Here is a 21,849-nt window from a genome sequence, read left to right on the forward strand (position 1 = left end):
TGCTCTCCCATTCAGGGACACTAGAGAATGAGGGTGGTGAAAGGGCAACCCCAACCCATTTTTATTTCTCTTTCCTCCTTCATCTCATCGCGGATGGGACAAACTGATTCCAAGATACCTCCAAAGTCACCGCCCAGCCGGCTGCCTTCCTTCTCAAACACTGCGCAGAGTGAGACAAAGAAACAAGCATATCCACTGGGAAGGTTCCGCGGGGCAGGAATTTTGACCCAGCTATACTCAAAGAACCTTCTCATTAGCCAAATCTAAAGATAACAGACATTACTACGGGCCTCCAAGCAGCTCACCCCGAGTCTAGCCAGGCCCTGGGATAGACATTGGTAAAGACAGATGGTTCCGCTGGTTGAACGCTGTAAGCAGGCCTTGTGGGACATTCTAGCAGGGTTTGGAAGACAGTAGTGCTGAGAGCAATGCGGACAGTGGAGGCCCAGATCAAGAGGTTTGTGAGAAGAACAATATTAGTAACTGGGCCAGAGACCCATTCTTGTGATAATTTGGCAAATGATATGGCTGCCTTTGGTCTCGGTCCTAAGGTTCTGCCTCTGAGGCAAAGCTGAAAAATAGTGGACTAATACATTTGCAGAAGAGATTTCAAGACAGCCAAGTATCAATTCTGTCACACGGTTGTAAATAATCCCTCTTGTGCGTGTTTACAGTGAAAAAGAACAATCAGGCCAAAGAGCAAACGTACAGAGGAGGGAAAAGGCATCAGGGAGTTTACTGTTGGGGCCACTTTGTGTGTGTGTGTGTGTGTGTGTGTGTGTGTGTGTGTGTGTGTGTGTGTGTGTTGAAAGAGATTAGGAAAGGTCTGAGTTGAAATGACATCAAGGCAGTGGTGCCCTCAGGGAAAGGCTCTCCCCAGATAATCCTGCACCTTGTGAAAAGAAAAGGCCTGAGGGGTTTTCTGTTCCTAAAAAAGCAGCAAGGTTTCTGGTTAACAGCACTGGCTTCGAGGACCTGGGTTCAAATCCCACCACCCACAGGGCAGCTCACAACTGTCTATAACCCCTGGTCCAATGGATCCTAAACCCTCACACAGACATACATGCAGGCAAAACACTAATGTACATAAACAAACAAACAAACAAACAAATAAAAAAGAAAAGTCAATAAAAATGTGTTTCAAGAACAGGGCCAGGCTCCATCCCAAGCAGGTAGCCAAACTTGGCAGTATTGACGATGTGGTTCTGGATTTAAAGTCATAAAGGATATATGAGTAAGAGAGTTGTGGAACGTTCCCTTCTCAAAAGTTAAGGAGGGCTGGAGAGCCCGGGTGGGTAGCAGGGAAGTCCCAGTATGGAGGGCCTGAAGGCCATTCCATGAAACTCTGAAAGAGAGGGCTGGGTTGCATTGGAGACCTCAGCTTGCCAGAGGTGCTAGAGTCATGAAGTGCTTGCGAGGGAGAGCTGCACACAGAGACTACAAGCAGCCCAAAGCTTGGAGGGTAGAGCCATCTAAGCTCTTTGAGTTCCAGGACAGTCAAGGCCACACAGAGAAACCCTGCCTGGAAAAACCAAAACGCAAACCAACAAACCCTGGTATTGGAATAGCATCTAAAATGGAGGCGAGAAGACCTCTGGCAAGCCTGTGGGGGATGCTCTTGCACACTGCAAGTTGCATCATTCCTTGGGCTGGGATCCTGGATGGTATTTTTTAAAAAGCCTAGCACAAGCACCCATTGCTCTCTGCTTCCTGAGGGTGCATGTCAAGTGCTCAGTACTGCCTCAAGCCACTGTCCCCCTTGACTTCCGCACCAAGGCGCACTTATACCTTTGAACTGTGGACAAAAATAAACATTTTCTCCATTTAGTTGTGGTTGTCAGAGTATTTTATCACAGCAATAGGAAAAGTTACTCTCAGAGAGCTTTTCACTAGTCAAGTTTTAGGGAGCTTTTAGTTTCTGGTTACCCAGAAGAAGGCACATAATAAAGGCAAACTCACTTAGGCTTTTATTTCATAAAACTGAGTGAGATGTAAATAGTTTTCCCCCAAACTCAGCTGTGGGCTGAACTCATACTTTCTATATGATAGAAAAATGAGCAGATTGTTGGAAACTGGCCTAGTGGTCTTAATTTTAGGGCAAAATGGGCGTTTCTCGACTGTTTCTGTTGCGAGGTGAGGTAAAAGTTATGTACTTTGACACATGCATGCAAGTTCCGGTTTGTGGGCGGGGCACGCCATCGGTAGCTCATAGTTTAGTGGTGGAACCTATGGAGACCCTGCAACCCTTGCTTCTTTGAGGGCGTCCCAGCTGAGCAGTCTTATGTTAATGACATTCTTCTCTCTCATTCCATATAGAGCTAGGCTGCCTTGGGCCTTCCTTCCTCTGTTGCAGTGCTGGAAGACGTCATCAAATTGTCTGTACACGCGCCAGATTGTTTTTGCAACTGTGCACGCCCCGGACAGGCGTCCCTTCCAGTAAAGTACGCGCAGCGCTGCTGTTCAATGCCACCTGTTGAACACAGAGCGCGCCCTCCTCATCCCCGCGCCTCCCACAGGCTCTGGGCTGAAGGACACGGGAGGACCTTTGACAAGTTGGAGGAGGCCGGGCCTCGAGAAGGAAAAGCCCAGAGGAAAAGACCCGGAAAGAGGCGCGTGGCCGCAGCGGGAGGCGCGGCCCCGCCCCCGCCGGTGCGCGCCGCGGGAGCGAGCGGGTCCAGCGCGCGCGCGCGGCCGGGTGCCTGACGTGGCACTCGCAGCCCAGGGCGACTCGGCGGCGGCGCGGGGCGCAGAGCGTGCAAACCAGGTACAGCAGACGTGGGGCGCGGGCCGCGGGGCGCGGAGCGTGGGGCGCAGGGACCGGAGTGGGGGTGGTTGGGGAGTCTCAGGTACTGTGGGCTAGGGGCGCGGCTGGCGAGCTGAGCGTCCACACGAGGCTGCACCGCGACTCCCCATCAACTTGGTTCTCTGATTCCCGGAGGAGAAGACTGGAAATACTCCGAGGGAAAATGGCAACTACAGCGTTCAGCTTTGGGACATCTTTAGAGGGAAATACCAACTTGTCCCAGGTGACAGTGAACAGGGAAGGGGTGTCTTTGTGGAATCCGAGCGCTCTAGGTTTGGATCGGAGGCCGGTTTGTGCCAAGTGGCTTTCTGCCATGTCGCCGCTTGCCGCTGAGTCAGGTTTCTGCAACTTGGTGTTCTGGGTGAGGAAGTTTGACGTGGCAGAGTAGGGTGAGGAAACGAATTCCTCCCAGGACCAGGGAGAGGGCTGGGTTGCTTCTTCTTAGCAGTGAGCATCGCTGCCGGGTTTCCCTCCCGCAGCTGCTGCGTGGGTGTGCCGGTTTGATCTTCTAAAGGCACTGGGCTGGATGGGGCCAAGCAGGCTGCCACGTCTCTCTAGGCGCAGTGGGAGGAGGGAAAGTGTTGTCAGGGACACAGTGGACTGGAGACCTTTGTCTGCCTTTCTGTCCTCTGTTATGAAGACAGTGAGCTTGATTGCTCCTCAGAAGGTTAAGATTTAATATGGAAGCAAAGCTAAATCGTGAATATTAGCCTTCACATTTTAAATTTGCATGCCATTTCCAGAATAAAGACGCATCCCATGTCTTAGAAGGCATTACTAATATTAAAAAGCTGCAATGAGAAATGAAAGATTTACACAAATTCTTGGTGGAGAAACTGGAAAGAAACTAGAAAATCAGTGTTTCACTACTAATATTGCTTTTTGGATACTTCATTTTTCTAAAACAGAAAACTGGGGTCCCGAGGGTCTCTTAAGTTTGCTCCGTGTTGCAAAGCTATGCATTGGCAGACAGGAAATGAAATCCGACTTCTTTTGCAAGGATTAAGAGCACCCACTGTCTTGTTACAAAACAACAACAAACAAACAAACGAGCAAAAACAAAAACAAATGTTCTTTTGGAAGTCAGGCCTTGTGGTACATGCCTTTAATCCTAGCACTAAGGAGACAGAATTGGGCAGATCTCTGAGTATAAGGCCAGCCTGGTCTACAGAGTAAGTTTCAGGACAGCCAGGGCTACCCAGGGAAAGCTTGTCTAGAAAAAAAGAAAGAAAGAAAGAGAAAGAAAGAAAAACTAACCAACCAAACCAAAATAATGATAACGATATAATAATAATAATAATAATAATAATAATAATAATAGTAATAGTAATAGTAATAGTAATAATAATGTCATCTTTTAAAAACCTCTAGGATATATGTTTTATCAAAACCTGGAAACATAAAAGTGTGAAGCTAATTGGTATTGGGGCTCTGAACAGTCTTTGTATGGACTGTTATATTTGTGATTGTGTGTATGACTACCCACATATGAAAGTTTTTTTCTTAGTTCCCTAACATAGGTGCTTATGTTATTAGAAGTGTGATATCATCTAAGTCAGAAGTCCCATCTTCTTTGACCAAGATGGTTGGAGCTGCCACTGGCCTGTCAGATGATGACTCACAAAGGCTATTACAACATCTATCCTCAGGCTCTGTTTGTGGGACTATGGCTTCTCCTGTCCCCTTAACTACAGATTAAGACGACTAATTAGAAGGGCACCAGAAAGATCCCAGTCGTGAAGCATCTAGCTGCAAACCACTTGTAATCACGGTGGACAGTCACTTGAATGGCATGGGGCACTCTCAAAATGGGACCATGGAAACCGAGACTCAGAACTGTAGAAATACCAACGAGAGGCTATATGAAGCAGTTCGGGCTTCCCAGGAAAAAGTGGGTCGAAATTACTCTTCAGATTTGTGCCTGAGAAATTTCCTGGGACTGCTCAAGTGGCACTACTGAATTCCAAAGAGACGTCTCAAGCCACACCCAAGGGATAATAATATGACATGTAATGCTGTATGAAACGGAGGGATTTCCTGCATGGACAGTTGCACTTTTCTTCAAGCCGCCCTAAATGTTTCTTGATTGTGTTCATCTTTTTTTAATAGTGTTAAGTATCTAAAACTCGCTCGCTAACATTTTGTTTCCCTTTCTTTCAGGGTCCTTCTGCAGTAGCTCTCCTTTGGAATGATATTTTCACAATGAGCCAACAAGGTTACGTGGCGACACCCCCCTATTCTCAGTCCCAGCCCGGAATGGGCCCTTCTCCCGCTCACTACGGGCACTATGGGGACCCGTCCCATGCAACTTCTCCACCAGGTAAATTGATGTTTTCACTTGTATACGATTATTCACTCCTCAGGCTTGGAGACATGGGGCATCCCTAGTTGGTACTCATTAATTGAAGCTGTGGTGTGACATAAGAGCATCATTTGAAGAAGCTCATACAGCAAGACACATGAATACACTTATCTTTTAGATCGACGACTTATTCATCCCAGAAGTCCTTCCTATGCCAGGGCTGGTGTTTTCTCCTGTCCACCTGCCTGTGTAGAACAATTGTCTAGCAAGCATGGGCTCTGTGTTCCCTTCCCCAGTACTGAGTCACAAACATTTCACACACACACACACACACACACACACACACACACACACACACACACACACTATACATGATCTTTCTTCTGAAACACAACCTAATTGTGGCTTTTTGAAGTGTCTGTTCTACCAGAATAGCCAGGATTGAATCTTGCTTTGTGTTTCACACAAATGTATTTTTATCAGCACCCACTGATTGTTTTTGTAATTTTTGTGTTGTGTAGTAACAAATTTAACAGATTTATTGAGTGAGCAAAGCACTTGCCACAAAACAACAAATACAGTAATCTCAATCTGTATATTACTTATCTTGAGGGCAATACAGTAAGCAACTTGACAATTACAGTTCATGGGTAGCACTTCAGAAAGGGTGTGGAAGGTGGGAAGCACACAGCGGCAACAGGAGCAAAATACCAAGCTCTGAGATGGGGTCAGGGACAAAGTATCTTCTTAGAGGAATGACCGAGAAAGGCAAGTGAGATTTGGCCAGGTAGGCTTGCTCCTATAAAGTAGACACTCAGCATGTGGGCTGTGGGCAGTGTCCTTAAAGGACAAAGTAATGAGGCCATATCACGGGTACACGGAAGTGACTTAAACTGGAAAGGGTCACACTCCAGTGCACAGTGAGAAAGAGTTACAGTGGATATTATAAGGTGTGGAGGAGAAACTAGACGGAGGTGTAGTGTGTTGGGGCCAGGGCTTCCAAAGCTTAGCGTTCTTAACATCTGGGGCCAACTCATTCACATGCTCTCTATGTGTAACTGTCTCCCCTCCCCCCCTCTCTCTCTCTCTGTGTGTGTGTGTGTGTGTGTGTGTGTGTGTGTGTGTGTGTGTGTGTAAGAAGAGGCATTTGGCAGCATCCATGGTCTATGTCCACTAGATTCCAGTGGTACCTCTTCCTCTGGTAGTTTTAGCAAGCCAAACTAACTATCCTCACATTTCTAAGTGCCTTTTCAGTGGCAAAGATCATCTGGGGCTGGAAGCAGAGAGGCCAGGCACCACATTACTATTCCATAAGTGGGGTCAGGCTGGAACGGCTCCTACACCTACACCACGGGTTTATATAGGTAACCACCAGCTCAGAGCCTTGGGAGCACTGGCCATTAGGAGTCACATTTATAGCAGGGAGCCCATGTTTGTTTTAGATGAAGACTTTCCTCGCACATATTCTTTTGATTTTTGTTTTCCTTCATTGGAAATAGTCCCGTCTAAGGTCTGCTTTTCTGTGACGTCATTTAGATCAGAGTCCCTTTGCCAATAACAGAATCCCTTATAGTGGAAAGGGCTTTGTTAAAAGCTGTCAAGGGACAAACAGAGAAAGGCCGAGCCCCAGCCTTAGGAACTTCTTGTCTGGTCTGCAAAGACTCACAACCCACACGGGACCATTCCTACCAAAAATCACTTCCTTCTAAGCCGGAAGAACAACCTGTGCCACAGAGCTGGCCAGAGTCCCTCAAAGATGTGTGCTTTGCATAAAAAAACCGAATTGTAGAGGAACCTAAGAAGTGGAGACCGTGTGTTTCTAGCTCAGGGTCGTATATTCACAGCAAGCCTGGAGGGGACTGATAACTTCTGTGGAGTGAACCAGCCACCGTGGTGAAGATGGCTTGTGAGTTTCGATACTTCCCTGTGGCATAGGCATGGTTCTTTCTCCTGCTCTGGGTAATATCTCTCTCTCTCTCTCTCTCTCTCTCTCTCTCTCTCTCTCTCTCTCTCTCTCTCTCTCTCTCCATCCTCTAAAGAGCCTGATCATCTGTGTTTGCTCACTTTTGACAGTGCCAACTGTGTGGCCCATCAAAGACCTGCAGATCACTGTGATACTGGCTTCCCTTTGCCCTGGGGATGGAGTCCAAATGACACAGCAGACCTTGTAGTCTGGATCTAACCAATCTGGGTGGCGGCTTCTGTTCCTGTCACTTTACTCCCATACTGTGTCCACCCAACCCTTGGCCAGCTCCTGATTAGGACATGCTCTCTCCCACCAATGGTCAGGCTCTGCTTCTGCCTAGAATCCAATAATCTATAAAGTCAGTGTCCTGAAGGTGCACCCCAAGCTGTCTGTCCTCACTGAATTCTCCGGGAAGGATCAGGAGGCCCTCTGCATTTGGTTGCTCTTGTCATATGACAGGGTCACTATTTCTTACACAGTTGTGTCCTCCATAAGTGCTCTTGCTGCATTGGGGGGGGGGGGAGGGGCATGCTAAATGCATGTTGAATGAGTTTGAATCATTGTAGACCTCCAAAAGTAAAAGGATACATATCTTAATGTGGCAGATGATATATAACAGTTCTGTGTGTGTGTTCCTCAGAACTGCTTTAAAGTCTCAGGACGCATGTGGGGGCCAGTAAGAAATGGCCACAAACTTGCTGTCCTGTTTTTGGTTTGCGCTTGTGTGCATGTGTTTTGTTTGTTTGTTGTCATCTTGACACCTGACATAAGGTCAAGTTATCTTGGAAGAGGAACAACAATTGAGAAAATGCCTCCACCAGATTGGTCCATAGCCAAGTCTATAGGGCATCTTTTTTCTTTTTTAATTTAATGATTGATGTTGGGGGTAGCTCACTGTGGGTGGTGCCACCCCTGGCCAGGCAGTCCTATAAGAAGCATGCTGATCAAGCTTTGGGGAACAGGCTGGTAAACAGCACTTCTTCATGGCCTCTAGTTTAGTTCCCGCATCCCGGTTCTTGCCTCGAGTGCCAGCCCTGACTTCCCTTGATGATGAGGTGTGACCTGAGAGTTGTAAGATGAATTAAACTCCTTCTTCTCCAAGTTGCTTTTAGTCATGGATTTATGCGAGCAGTAGACACTAAGACACCTATTTACTTGAAAGGTCAGGGTATCCTGTTTCTGCTGCACCAGGAGTTATTTAACCTGAAAGATCCTGGTGATACACCTGTGGGTTTCCACGTTTGTCCAAATTAGCATCTAAAAGATAAAAACACAGTGTGCTTTTAATTATAGTCTATATGCTTTATTAAGCCATAAGCCCTAAAAAAGTAAAATGAAAAGGAAGTCAGGGCCTATGGCCAAACAAGAAAAAAACCAAACCAAACCAAAACAAAACAAAAAACAACGGTTTTGAGTATTCCCTGATCTCCTCTCAAAGCAGTCCTGGGGAACAGGGAGATTATAGCTGTGACATGGGGTTAACAATCATGGCCCTGAAAGACAGAGTGTCTTGTCTTGTCAGTTGTAGCTACGCAGTGGTAGGGAGGGAATTCACACCCAGTCGGCCTTCCTGCCTGCATGCCTCTTGGTTTTCTTACATTGCTGAACATCATCTCAAAATGTAGTGTTTAAAAAGTTCTTTTTTTTTTTTTTAATTCACAGAACATCTTAAAGATGTTGAAGATTGAATGGTGGTTCCCAGAAAGCTGGGAGAGTTGGAGGCGGATGGGAACTTTGACTCGTGGGAGCGGAGTCAGACAGAAGCAGTGAGCTCTGGTGTAGTATTGTGTAGCAGGCACATAGAGGCGCCACGTAGGCACTGTGTTTCTCAAATGGCTATAGAAAAAGGGTCTAGTTAAAATAATTCAAAATTAAATAATAACACTTATTTTTTTAACCTGTATGGAAAATTGCAAATAGAACTTTGACTATTTGCCAGCATGCCTCACTTGGGCTGTAGTGCCAGCCTGTGATCCCATCTGCTCAGGAGGTTAAGGCAGGGAGCCCGGAGTTTAGCTGCCTGGACTGAGGAGCAAGTTCAAAGGCAGCCTAGGCAATTAATGAGATTATATTTTATGGTAAAAATATAAAAAAATAAGGGCCGGGCTATGACTTGGACTATTAACTGGAGCTTGCTTCACGTGTGTGGTCCTCCGCTCAGTCTTCAGCTCAACGACTCATGCCCTTGGAGAGGAGTCTTGGTAGGCATTTCAGTCTACAGCCACCAATCATGTGTTAGATTATCCGAGGACATAAAAGGACGTTCATGAAGGTACAATGACAGTCTGACAAGGTCTTCTAGGGTGTCAACAGCCCATGCCATCATTTCCCTTCTGTGGTCTGTGTGTGTGTGTGTGTGTGTGCGTGTATGTGTGTGTGTGTGTGTGTGTGTGTGTGTGTGTGTGTGCGCGCGCGCGTGCACACATGTATGATAAACATTCAGGAGAAAGGAAACAGAAGGAAGTCCATGTGAATGCCAACACCGCGTGTAACGGCGGGGAGCACACAGGCAGCTTGGAGGTCCCAGGGGCACACACAGGAGGGCAGGGCCATAGGTCAAATGGCCAAACTAGATAGAGTAGATTTCATTTTTATTTTACAAAGATGAAAGTCCTCAGAGGAAGCTCCTTGCCCAGGTTGCCTAGTTAGTGCAAACAAGGCTTGCCTTCTCCTCTGCCACCTTTGCTCTGGAGGAAAAGAGAAAAGCCTGAAAACTGTCCCAAGGAGAAACTTTACAGCTCTCCATGCTGGCTAGTTTCATGACAACTTGACACAAGCTAGAATTATCTGAAAGGAGGGCACCTCAATGGACAAAATGCCTCCGTAAGATCCAGCTTTAGAACTCGCTGGATTTTCTGAATCAGTGATTGATGGAGCAGGCCCAGCCCATTATGGGTGGTGCCATCCCTAGGCTGGTGGTTCTGGGTTCTGTAAGCAAGCAGGCTGGGCAAGCTGGGGGAGGGGGAGCAACCCAGTAAGCAGCACCCATCCATGGCCTCTGCCTCAGCTCTTGCTTCTAGGTTCCTGCTCTGTTTGAGTTCCTACCCTGACTTCCTTCAGTGATGAACACTCATATGGAAGTGTCAGCCAAGTAAACCCTTTTCTTTCCAACTTGATTTTGAGTCATGGTGTTGTGTCACAGCAGTTGAAACCCTAAGACTCCCTGAGGTGGTTCTGTGGGAAAGAGGTAGCTGCAAGGGGCATCTGTCATTGTGTGTGTATCATCACTGAGTGTGATGACTAAAACACCTCATTCCCTGTCCCAGGACTGGGCTGGGAGTAGCAGCCTGTTCTCCAAAGGCTCTCTCAGGGGGACTGGCCTTGTACGCATTTCTGATGCTCTCCCCGCCTGCTTTCTGATTTATTGAGTTATTGTTTTATTAGCACTTTACATTTCTTTTTGTTTTTCCTTGTGTGGTCTAGTGTTTGTGAGACACTGTGTTCTGTTAAGATCCCTCCACCACGTGTGTAGTTTGTGTCCTTTATTTAAGGTTCCATTTGGTAAAATATACGTGTATTCTTTTTTTGTTTGTTTGTTTTTAATTTTGTTATTACCAAGTAATAATAGCCACTCCGGAAAGAGTGGTTGAGGGAGGTTGGAAGGGCCTTGTGGCTCATCTACTGACCTCCTTCTCCCTTATGTATTGTTAATCTCCCACCTTTGTGTTATCGCTCTTCCTTCTTTAATATGCCATAACCCTGTTCCCTTCTGTTACAGGCACGATGAAGCCATCGGGGCCTTTGGGAGCGGCTGCTCCTGGAGGGATGTTGCCCCCAGGCCCTTTACCTCCTGGACCCCCACAGTTTGGTCCCAATGGAGCCCATGCCCCAGGCCATCCTCCCCAAAGGTGAGCTAAGTGTGTTTCAATCCTCATTTGACTGTGCCCTAAAACACTCTTCCGAAGTACATACTGAACATGTGTGTTTCTTGGTTGAAAGTTTAATCTCATTCATTGTAAGCTCCATATATTTAAAAATGTCTACTGGAAAACAAAGCTCTCAGAAAACCTAGGGACCGATGTGCTAGTCTGTATTTAAAAATACATAACAATTACATGTGTTAATTCCACACATTTTAGTTTGGGGTTATATTCAGCTTATTTTTAGAGTTTTGTGTTTATCTCTGGTTCCTTCAGACACCAGGAGTCTATATGTCTTACAAAGCATTCGAGCTTGCTGGGTGTAGTGGCACATGCCTTTAATCCCTGCACTGGAGAAGCAGAAGTAGGGCAGATCGCTGTGAGCTTAGGGCCAGCCTGATGTTCATAACAAGTTCCAGGCCAGCCAGGGCTATAGAGTGAGATCCTGTCTCAGACCAAAACAAAACACTGAAAGAAAACTTAGGTCACTCTCTTCTCCAGAGACAACCCCCAGACCCAAGTTCATTCCCAGTAAGTGCTTAATCAAAGTTTTAAGATGAAATCAGACTGAGGTCAGTGGCAGAGTCTGTGGGTTTGATAAGAAAAACAGGCTCATGCCTGTGAGGGAATCTTTAATTGGCAGGCCCGCTATAAAAGCAGCTCAAAAAAAAAAAAAAATACAGCTTGTGCTTGTTTGTAATAAATTGAGAAAGAGGAAGTCAGAGGCAGGTCTAGGGAAGCCAAGAGTGATATGCCTGAGATTTTTAGAGCCTGTGACCCATAAGGGACTGTCACCTGGCATGGAGCCAGCAACACACCTCAAGGCTTGGAAATCCCAATGTTATTTATCCCACAAGCTGTTGCCAGAAACTGGAGTCTGCCTTCTAGTTGCCTTTACCTTGGCACTGCCCCAAGGGTTGCCCAGAGGTCCCAGGTCCCAGTTCCTTTCCCGGGTTGTCAGGCAGCGTGGAGGGAGGGCACAGGTGTAAGTCTTTGGCGTGAACCTGTGCCTTTGAGGAAGGCTGTCATTCCTGGTAATAAGAGAGATTTTGAAATCATCAGCTAATGCTCTTGTGGTGTTTTTTTTTGAGCCCGACACTCCTGGATTTTGTTTGTTGTGGTAACTACCACCAAGATGTAGCTATGGGATCACAGAGAAGCTTCACATGGGAGAAAAAAAAGGGGGGAGGGGAGCTTAATTTGTGAGCGTGCTGGTGGTTTGAGCACAAAGCAAGGTTTCAAAGGTCTTGTTGTGACCTGACCTTTCTGCCTTCAGCATCCAAGGCATGATGGATGGGCAAGGAGGGGGCATGATGCTGAGGACCACTGGATACAGTGCTGTGTACTTGGACTCAGGAAGACTAAGGCCAGAAGATTGTCATGAGTTCAAGGCTATCCTGGGGTGTACAGCTCCAGGCCAGCCTGGACTACAGAGTAATACTCTACCTCAAGAATCCAAGAGGAGTCTTACCTGGCTGTGGATCTATATACTGTACTGCCAGTCGGCTGGGCAAGATATGCCCACAGGTGCATAGTGACATGCCTGCTACTGGGAAAACCAATAGCTTTTTGATTGAATGTGAAGCCCAGCCTGGAAAAGACTTCATGTCAGCTACTGTGAGCCTGGTTAAAAGCCTGGTCCTGGCAAGGTCACTCCAACTCTACTATTACTGTTTTGCTAAATGGATATATAGCTAAAATACTTTCTAACATTTTAAAATAAACATACATAATATAAATTTATGTTTATATTCATAGTCTGGAGCTGCCACAAGTTTGCAGGCCTGTTGTAAAATCAGCTCACGAAATACAGCTTATGTTGGCGTTTGAAATACAATGAGAAAGAAAGAGTCAGAGTCAGGCCCAGGAAAGCCTTTATCAGAAGTCTGGGAGGTGGGCCGTGAAACTCTCTTCTGGACATGACATCATCAGTGGATCCATGAGCACGCAGGAGACATGCAAACCTGCACACGACCAGTACAAAATTAGGTCCTCAACATTCCATCATGGATTTGGGGGTCACTCGTGAAGTCCTACCGTTCCCAGAGGAGGTGTTGGCAGCCAGTGGTCACCGGGGGACGGAGGGTATACCCTCCCCCCAAACGATGAAAGCTAGTTAGAAAGAATGGTCTGAGCAGGAGTGGGAGAGAAATAAGAGAGAGTACAGGGAATTCATATGATCACAGCGCACAGGATAAATATATGGAATTGTCAAAAATGGTGTTAAGTCTTAAAAAACAAGAGAAAGAAAGAAAGAAACAAGAGAGTGGGGGGCGAAAGAAAGAAAGAAAGAAAGAAAGAAAGAAAGAAAGAAAGAAAGAAAATAAAAACAGTGATGAAACCCTGAGGTAGTTTTTGCCTCTGTAACAGAGTAGCCTGGGGTGTTGGTGACATTCCTTGGCTGTGACTCCTCACTTGAAACAGGAAGAAGTAGTTTTGTCAGTCCAGAAGGAAAAGGAAGAAGATCCAGGGCAGACAGTTTATTGCTGTAAACTCCCTCCCTTTCATCTCAGCATTTTTGAAAAGAAATGCAAAGATGGAGCCAGTGGTTTTGAGAACCAACTTGGTCATTGGTATTGGCCTGCCTGATGGATCTCTTTGATGTGTTGTCACGTCTGGGAATACCGTCATAAGTCCAGCAGAGGCCTGGCATCCTGAGGAGTGGAGACTCCAGGGACAGGACATGTTTGCCGGGCCTGCCTTAGGGGGTTGTTGGCCAAAACAGATCTCGTCATGGGCCGCTTAGACTTGTCACTCCCATGTGTTGTGTGGTCTGCAGGTTATAACGAAGCTGGGAAATCCCTGGGGCTCAGTGACACTGTGGCGCCTGAATGTCATCACCCCAAAGCACACTCCTCACGTGCCTGGGGTGCTACTGGTGTACACAGGTCTGCTCGCTGACAGCACGGAGCTCTGAGTAGGGATGCAGTGGCCACAGCAGGTCAAGCATTTCCCTAGTACTGGTCATGGGTGCAGTGTGTTCTACTTAGAGAAGTCTGTTGGGACTCACTATGGTGTTGGGCAGTAGCTGCTTGGCAGAGCTCCTGCACTGCATCCCTTTAGAGGCATATTTTTCTCTTCACTGGATGTCTCCGAGTGTCCTTTTGCTCGTTATGGTATAGGGCAAGTTGTACGTGCCCTATAACCTAAGTGTGCAGTCGGCACGTCTATTCAGGTTTGCATTCTTTCTGCTGTTTGCACAGAGGCAAGAAACACCCAGTTGACACATTTCTCAGAATGTTCTACTGTTAACTGATGCATCACTAACTTAACAAGTCTGTGTGCCTTGGATTTCTCACTCCTAGCTACATCTCTAACACATGGTTGTGAGGATTTTACATGCAAATTACCCATGCACAGTGTACGATTACTCATTACGGGCCATAGGTTCAGTCCACGTCAGCAGCTCCCAAGGTCATTTCACCGGCTAGTGTATGCCTCGTCATTGGAGAGAAAGTCCACTTGCTGCTATCTGTGGGCTGCCCTCCCCCATCTGGTGACTCCAGGACTCTTAGTTTCAGAATCTACTTTGACTCTGAGTGCACAGAAGCACAATGAGATCCTATACTTTCCCCTGCACTTTTTCACTGAACACCACTTAAATGTTGACCTAAAACCTAGAAGTGGGAAAACTTAGAAGCAGAAAAATCCAGGGGGAAAGTCTAGTATCTCAGGCTCGGCTTCCAGGTTGCTTGTTTCTATATACACGCGGCAGTGCAGAGGCAAAGGGCACATCGATCTGAGTCACACTAATCTACTGACAGAGGCTGTCAGAGGAGAGTAGATGTGTGTGACCTTTCTCTTTCAAAAACAAAATTTTAATTTATTCTTTGAGACGATCACCCATTTATTCACCCCCATCATCATCCTCCCCAACTCCTCCCCAAGGACCCTCTTTATTTCAATTTGCTCTTTTTAAAAAATTGTTTGTTAGATTGTTTTTTATCTCACTAAGTCCAGCCAGTGCTCTCACCATCACTATGTACATGTGTGTGGGGCCATCCACGGGAGCATGGACCACTGACCAGGGCCCGCTTCTCTGGCCTTGTGAGCCCATCCCTCATTTGTGATGGACTTGCTCCTGGCTTGCAGCCACAGCTGTTGTATATTCATGTGTGTGATGGCCCGGTCATGTTTAGAAAGCACTGTTTCTCAGCAGTTTTCCACAATCCTAGGCTCTTAAAATCTTTCTGCCTCCTCCTCCACAGTCATCTCTGAGATTTGAGGAGAGTGGGTATCATATTGATGTCCCATTTAGGGCTGGGTACACCATAGTCGGGTTTTTTTTTTCAAACTTTGCTTTATTGTGAGTCTCTCGACTGAACCTCTAACCATTATGAAAAGGAGTTTCTCTGATGATATGTGAGAACCCCACTGACCCATGGGCATAATGATAAGTATTTAGAGGGCCGTTTTGATATTATATTCATTTAGCAAAGCAATAATAGTAGGCTCACTGTTGAGGTGTGTGAGTTCCTGGACGATGCGTTCTTGGTCATATTTACAGTTCTGGGCATTCATGCCCTTCTGATACGCCCATGAGTCTATCTTGCCAAGCTGGGCATTCCTGTGGGTCACTGGGCTGACAGCTGAAGAAGACCATTGATGACTTTCCTCCTCCTACCACTCTTATAGCATCTTCTAACGCCATGAAAGCTAGCCAGTAGGAAGGAAACTTTCAGTTTAGTGTCAGCGTGGTCTTTCCATGCCCCATGAACTCAAGCAGGCTGCAGAAGGATCTTACTATGAAGCTCTGGAGCAATTGCACTGCCAGCAATAGCACTAGCCTGGATTGTTCTGGAAGGATTATGGACCCTCCCTGACTCACACCTAAAACCAGCCATCAGGAAAATGCAAAGTAAACTACCTTGAGACTTCATTTTACCTCAGCCAGACTGCCTAAGGTCAAGAAAACAAATCACAACAAGTGCTGGAGTGGAAGTGGGGAAAGGAGAACCATTATTACTGCCTAAGGTCAAGAAAACAAATCACAACAAGTGCTGGAGTGGAAGTGGGGAAAGGAGAACCATTATTGACTGCTGGTGGGGATGCAAACTGTTGAAGCCCCTATGGACAACAGTGTGAAAGATCTTCAAAAAACTAGAAATAAACAGATCTACTGTACAATCCAGCTATACCACTCAAGCATCTGCCCAGAGGACTCTATATTCTGCTCCAGAGATACTTGCTTATCTGTGTTCATTGCTACTCTATTCATAATAGCCAGGAAATGGAAATAGCCTAGATACCTACCAACTGAGGAATGGGGAATGGAAATGCAGAGCAGAGGCAGAGTGAAATTTTATTTAGCTGTGAAGAAAAATGAAAACTTCAGGTCAATGGGTGGACCTGGATGCGATTATTCTGAGTGTGGTCACCCCGACCGAGAAAGACAAGTGTTGAGAGTCATACTTGGGTATGTAGATGTGTCTTTAAAGTGGAGTACTTGTAGAGGCCAGGAAATCAGAAAGGGGCCACTGTGTTTGTGTTGAGGGAAGATCACGGAGGAGGGACAGTCAGTCACAGACTTAACAGGTAGAACAAGTAAGAGAATTGGAGGGGATAGATTTAAGTAGGGGAAGTGAATAGGAGGCCAGGGCAGAAGACAAGGTTCAAGGAGAGTTACATCACACTGAAGATCTTTGAAAAAGCTATATAGAAACCTACTGTCTTAGTCACCAGTCATTGCTGTGGAAAGACACCTCCATCAAGGCAGCTCTTATAAAAGAAGGTATTTAACTGGGGGCTTGCTTACACTTTGGTCCATTTTCATTATGGCAGGGAACATGGCAGCATATAGGTAACCATTGGAGCAGTAGCTGAGAGTGTTACATCCTGATCCACACGTAGAGAAAGCAGGTGAAGGAAGGGAGGTGGGGAGGGAAGGAGGAAAGGGAGGAGGAAGGAAGATAGAGACAGAGAGACAAACACCCAGAGACTACTTATGTCACAATTTCTTTTTGAAAGATACTTTGTTCTAACTGAAGTGGCTACCAAAAAAGGGGGAGGGGGAAGCCAGGGAGCCGTAGAATCTTAGATGTAAAAAATACTATCTTTTGTCCGACACTTCTGCAAGTATTTTGTGTGTGTGTTTCAAGCAATTAAATACACTTTTCCTATTTAATCGCTTCTTTCCCAGGATTATGTATCATGCTCTGTAACGCAATTTATCTACAGATGGTTACTCCCTGTGTCAATTTCTGGTAAGCTTCAAGGAATGAAGTGTCATTTCTTAAGAAAGCAAAGACAAAATGTTTCTTTTTATGTGGTAGTGAATTTGTAAGTCAGATCTTTGGGTAATTGTTTTTTGTTTTGGTTTGGTTTGGTTTGGTTTGTTTGGTTTTTTGAGACAGGCTTTCTCTGTGTAGCCTTGGCTGTCCTGGAGTCGCTTTGTAGACCAGGCTGGCCTCGAACTCACAGAGATCCGCCTGCCTCTACCTCCCAAGTGCTGGGATTAAAGGAGTACGCCACCACACCTGGCCTTTGGATAATTCTTGAAATAATTTGTCAGCAAAAGACAAGAGTCACATTTCACAGTGCATGCTTCACAGCTAGGATCATGGAGTAAATAGAGATGCAAAGAAAACTTACCATCAAACATTAACTTTTGGACAGAGAGGGCTCAGTGATTAAAGACACTTTCCACCGAACCATATAGTCTAGATTCAGTCCCAAAGACCCACATGGTGGGAAGAGAGACTTCTCTTCAATTGTTGCCTGATCTCTAACTCTGCACTGTGACTTGTGCACATGCACTCACACATGCAATTGAAATGTAATTTAAAATTTTTAATTAACTTTTTTCTTCTGTTTTTTTTCATTCCTTTTCCCCAAAATATATTTAAATTGAAGGGTGCATAGTCTAATTATGTTGGTTCTTCTAAAAATTTTGGCAGAGAGGCATTTTTCTTTAGAAATATTTTAGGATTAAAACATCAACTGTCCCAGTACTTGGGACTGGGAGGAGAGGAGGGAGAGGAGCTGTGATCAGGATGTAAAGTGAGTAAGTACATTAATGAAAAAAATGTAAATAAAGAAAAAAGATTGAAAGAAAAAGAAAGAAAGAAGAAAGCTAGGAAGGAAAGAAAGAAAGAAAGAGCTGTGGACGTCTTGTGCGCCAGCACTCTTGTGGCCCCTGGCCTCTCAGCGAGGGATGTAAATCAAGACATACGTAACAAAAGCAAGCTCTTGTTGCCAATAAAGATCTTGAAGTCAGGCCTTGTCTGAAACCTTAATTTTTACTTGAAATTGAGAGTTAACAAGAAAAGAGTCATAATGACTCCGAGGCATTCATTAGCTTCCTGTGCTGTGTCCCCAGGATGGGACCACCCTTTGGTGATAGCCACTGCTTAGATCAAGACAGTGACAGTGACACACAGCAGACATAGTTTTGAACTACATCAAAGGTAAAGCAGGATGAAGGTTTTAGAAAACAAAGAACCTACTTCAAACTTGCTACAGTGTTGCCAAGTAATGACCTACACCGTTTTATAGGGAGGGCCCTGCCGACTTCAGAACCTAAGACAAACTCCCGGTTTGTTGTTTTGTTTAAAAAACTGGGTCTGAATGATAAACAGAATGGTCACAAAAACATAACCATAAACCAGGTGCTCTTGGTTGTGTTGTTGCTGGTTTCTTCTATTGATCAAGTTAAGCATATGTGAAGCGGCATTGGGCTCATCTTTCCAAACTGATTTCCAAAGCTGTCTGTGTTCCTGTTATAAACATCTCTCCCTTGGCATAGGAAACCTTGAGTGGAAGTGGGGGTGCTGCTACATGGGTTATTTTGAGCTCATATCAAGATTAAATATAAGATGACCAATAGCAGTCATTTTTCCTACCACATAGAGAAAGGTCTTTTGTTGTTGTTGTTTTAGAAATAGTAACTATTTTGTATTTTATTTGCTTAAGAAACTCTGTGATGTTAACAATACCTTTTGCCTTTTAGATTTCCAGGGCCCCCACCTGTCAATAATGCGGCACCCTCTTATGCATCAGGCCAGCCACTGCCACCGTCATCTTATCCAGGTCCTGGGTCCACTTCCTCTGTCACCCAGCTGGGTGGTCAGTTCGGCTCCATGCAGATCAACAGTTATGGTAAGGGTGCAGATCAACAGTTATGGTAAGGGTGCAGATCAACAGTTATGGTAAGGGTGCAGATCAACAGTTATGGTAAGGGTGCATTGTCACCGTTCATTTACGATGCTCAGTGTCCTTTGTGCTGCTGGGGTTAAACCCAGAACCCCAGCCATGCTAAGCTACCAAGGAGCTACACTCCCACCCTCACCATTTCTTCTTCTTTAAGATAGCATAACCCTGGCATGACATAGTAAATGCTACCTTGTGCGCCATTAATCCTGTGAATGGCTCTGCTTAATTTTCTCTTGAACATGTTGCCGCTATTTCATTATAATTGAAGAGCCCTCAGAACACTGTACTTTCATTGCTAGGACAGTAAAAGACAAAAATGCCGAATTCCCAGGTAGATATTAAGCAGTGTAATTATTTGAGGAGCTGTGAGGGTGGTGTTAAGATGGTATTGTTTAATAGGGTCCTCCAAATTAAATATACAATGCTTACTGTCTAACAGTGAGTTTTAATTCAATGTTAGGTTATTGGAACAACCAAATCTCCGATGCCACAAGCCAGATAAAGAGGAGAGAGCAGGAACGCCCACCCTAGTAGCAGCATAGCTGCATGGTAGATGTTAAAGCAGTGGTTCTCAGCCTGTGAGTCGTGACCCCTTTGGGAGTTGAACGACCCTTTCACAGGGGTCGCCTCAAGCCATCTGCATATCAGATATTTACGTTATGATTCATAACAGTGGCAAAATTGCAGTTATGAAGGAGAAACAAAACCATAATGTTATGATTGGGGGTAGGGTCACCACAGCATGAGGAACTGTGTTAAAGTGTCGTAGCATCAGGAAGGTTGAGAACCACTGCTTTAAGGGTGCTCCCTTTCTGGGTTATGTTTCTACTGCTGGGATAAAATAGTATGACCAAAAACAACAACAGGAGGAAAGGGTTTCTTTTAGCTTACAGCTCCAGGCAACTGTTCATCACTGAGGGAGGTTAGGCCGGGAACTCAAGGCAGGAGCCTGTCTTGTCAAGTCAAGCTCAGAATGCAAATAATTTAGTAAAAGTATAAATTATCTGAATGATTCTTGCTCAACACAGTTTTCCTTTTATATTTTTCAAGGTTTTATAGGAGATATAAGTGTTTTTAATTAGTGCATGGGTTTTGTAAAGTCAGTGCACTGAAGTTAAAATTTGTGCTGCTAAGTCTCTCAGTGGGGACTGGAGAGATAGCTCAGGGGTGAAGAACACTTGCTGCTCTTGCAGTGGACCCCCGTTCAGCATCCAGCACCCACATGCGTGCTCACAACTGCCTATAGTATTAGCTCCTTCCTCTGGACTCCATTCAGCACACACAGCGCGCGCGCGCACACACACACACACACACACACACACGCACGCACACGCACACATACACACACATATGAATGTACACATGCACAACTCGCGCACATGCACACACACACATAAACACTAAATCTTGTTTTAAAAAGAAATTTCTTACTAAAACTAGAGGTGTTGCTTTTATACTCATAAAACTTTCTATTTGTAAAAAAATAACGCCCAAGTAATATTTATATCACTTTCTGAGGGATGATTTTAATTGTTGCCATAATATATACATAAATATATAATTTACAAGCGTGCCTTCTTGCTTTGTGTATAGAAAACAAATGTTTCCACCATAGGCATCAGAGCTGAGAAATGCGTCTCTTAGCCACAGTCTTCTCTCTTCCACAGGTGTGGGCATGACTCCCCAGAGCCAGGGTCCCCCTGGCCTCCAGTCAGCAGGTGCCTTCCAGGGGCCTCCGCAACCTGCCCAGCCATCTATTCTGCAGCCAGGCTCTCAGGTTCTGCCACCTCCGCCCTCCACCCTGAACGGCCCTGGTGCCTCTCCTATGGCTCCACCAACTCATAGGCAGGATGGACTTCCTGGGCCTGCTCCTCTGAATGCCCAGTATCAGACCCCACCTCCACCAGGCCAGCCCCTGGGTGCTGGCTACCCTCCCCAGCAAGGTAAGGTTGGCAGGATGAGGCCAAGGTGTGGGTCACTGGGGGGCAGGGGGGATGTGTCCTAAGATGGAAGTCAGGTTTGTTTGTGTCACCTGTGAAGGACCAGTAGCCTCTGGCTTGTGTTAGAAGAGAAAGTTAAAGAGGAAGTATAGGAACTCAGTTTTAGCTTTCTGCTTGGCAGCATGCATGATTCAGCAATGCAATATTGCCAGTGAGTCTTACACCTTGGTGTGGAGACTGTTATTTCTTCTTTATTTTTTTTTTCAAGCAACCAACTATGGACCTCAGATGGGAGGTGCGCAGGTGTCTTACCCAGGAGGCTTCCCTGGAGGCCCTGCCCAGATGGCTGGGCCACCACCACAGCTCCAGAGGAAGCTGGATCCTGACTCCATCCCCAGCCCGGTAAGTGCTCCCTCTCTCTCCCACACTGAAGCTCTTCCCTTTGTTAGCACTGAGTCCTCCGGGGCCCTAGAAGTTCTGAGACACTGGTGCAGGAGGAGGCTTCTGTTCTCTCCTGCGGTTCTGATGGAGGAATACTGGGGTTCAGAGCATGCTGTGGGCTTAGAGGGAGGACTGAGCCTTCTCATCAGGGAAACTGAGCCATGTTCAAAAGAAGACAGATACAGAGAAGGATGAAGAGTTTTTAGCTATTTTTATAGTTCTGTAAACTTGAAGATTTGTAACAAAGTATCAAAGGTTTATAACAAACTTTATAATACATTAAGAATTCAACTTTAGCAGCTCTTAGTGCCTTCGTTATTATGTTAATGGCTTAGCATTTCTATGGCTCCAATATGAAAGAGCCCCCACAAATGCTTTGTTCCCAG

General features: G+C 45.7%; 1 protein-coding gene across 2 annotated transcripts in view; it reads left to right on the plus strand.

Moving 5' to 3' along the window:
- Positions 1 to 2,606: 2,606 nt before the first annotated feature.
- Positions 2,607 to 21,849, plus strand: part of SEC24D (SEC24 homolog D, COPII coat complex component) — an 88,115-nt gene continuing 68,872 nt past the window's right edge. The window contains exons 1-6 of one of the 2 annotated variants that reach the window (XM_084755905.1): positions 2,607 to 2,764; positions 4,964 to 5,123; positions 10,790 to 10,919; positions 18,880 to 19,028; positions 20,750 to 21,025; positions 21,291 to 21,424. In XM_084755905.1, coding sequence (XP_084612031.1) covers positions 5,006 to 5,123; positions 10,790 to 10,919; positions 18,880 to 19,028; positions 20,750 to 21,025; positions 21,291 to 21,424 — 807 coding nt within the window. In that variant the 5' untranslated portion in view covers positions 2,607 to 2,764; positions 4,964 to 5,005. Of the gene's footprint in view, positions 2,765 to 2,817; positions 3,027 to 4,963; positions 5,124 to 10,789; positions 10,920 to 18,879; positions 19,029 to 20,749; positions 21,026 to 21,290; positions 21,425 to 21,849 lie in introns of those variants that run through there. The other variant, XM_084755904.1, reaches the window with a different exon arrangement.

Source organism: Acomys minous, assembly GCF_964271855.1.
Source record: "Acomys minous genome assembly, chromosome: 14".
NCBI classification, from domain to species: domain Eukaryota; kingdom Metazoa; phylum Chordata; class Mammalia; order Rodentia; family Muridae; genus Acomys; species Acomys minous.